This window comes from Penaeus monodon, chromosome 33 (assembly GCF_015228065.2).
Source record: "Penaeus monodon isolate SGIC_2016 chromosome 33, NSTDA_Pmon_1, whole genome shotgun sequence".
NCBI classification, from domain to species: domain Eukaryota; kingdom Metazoa; phylum Arthropoda; class Malacostraca; order Decapoda; family Penaeidae; genus Penaeus; species Penaeus monodon.
In genome coordinates this window covers 8,167,897-8,168,697 of record NC_051418.1, presented here as the reverse complement: position 1 = coordinate 8,168,697, position 801 = coordinate 8,167,897, and the positions used below count along the sequence as shown (strand labels likewise).

At 32.5% G+C, this 801-nt stretch overlaps 1 protein-coding gene across 1 annotated transcript in view; it reads right to left on the bottom strand.

Moving 5' to 3' along the window:
• The window catches only part of LOC119593977 (WD repeat-containing protein 76-like), a gene marked incomplete in the record, with an annotated part of 16,767 nt that overhangs the window by 5,049 nt on the left and 10,917 nt on the right, over positions 1-801 (bottom strand). The window contains 2 exon segments of the mRNA XM_037942998.1: positions 78-199; positions 344-451. Coding sequence (XP_037798926.1) covers positions 78-199; positions 344-451 — 230 coding nt within the window.

The following is an 801-nucleotide window of genomic DNA, read 5'->3' as shown; positions in this document are numbered from 1 at the left end:
AATAACTACAGTGGATAGAAAAAGGTATGAGTATTAGTATCAAGTAACCAATCATACAATGATAAAAAGATCCTTACCCATCTCTTGATGATGTTGCAACATAATGACTCTGTGTTGGATGCACGGTCACCAATTTGACTGTTTTGCCATTATGTACCTTGTACTCCACTGGGTTGCTGTTACAGTCACGAACATCAACCTACAGTAAAAGTTAAAAAAGTAGATTTTTTTTTCTAATTGGAGCTGTCTTTTCATATTCATACTCAATTAGAGGTAGAAGCAGCAGCAAAAGTTAAGATATAAGCAGTAAAGTGCTCTCTAAGACAAAATCCACATTACTGACCTGAACCAAATCCCCAAGGCTTCCTCCAACAAGCATTGTATTTTCATCTCTATGTGCATGCCATGAAGTATACACATTATAGGCTTCCTCTTCAACATAGCTGTAAACCTAAATATGAAAATTTACAATGAATTACCCAAAAAGGCCATCAAAACATATTTTCTTTGTCAAATTATGATCACTGTCCAAAATCGGAATACTGTAACAACATAACCTAAACTTAAAACAAAACTGATAATATAATTCTAGCCTAACTTTGTTGTGTAGTTAGTAAATTACAGCAAAATGTGTAAACATACCATTAACCTGGCCCTACATGTTTATCAAATTACTAATATATCTTATCCTGAATGTCATAATAATAATGAGTACAAATGATTGATATTCTTCATGTCAAAAAGTCATTTGTGAAAAACAAATGACAAAATCAAAGAATATCCAACTTTTGTACGACAAAC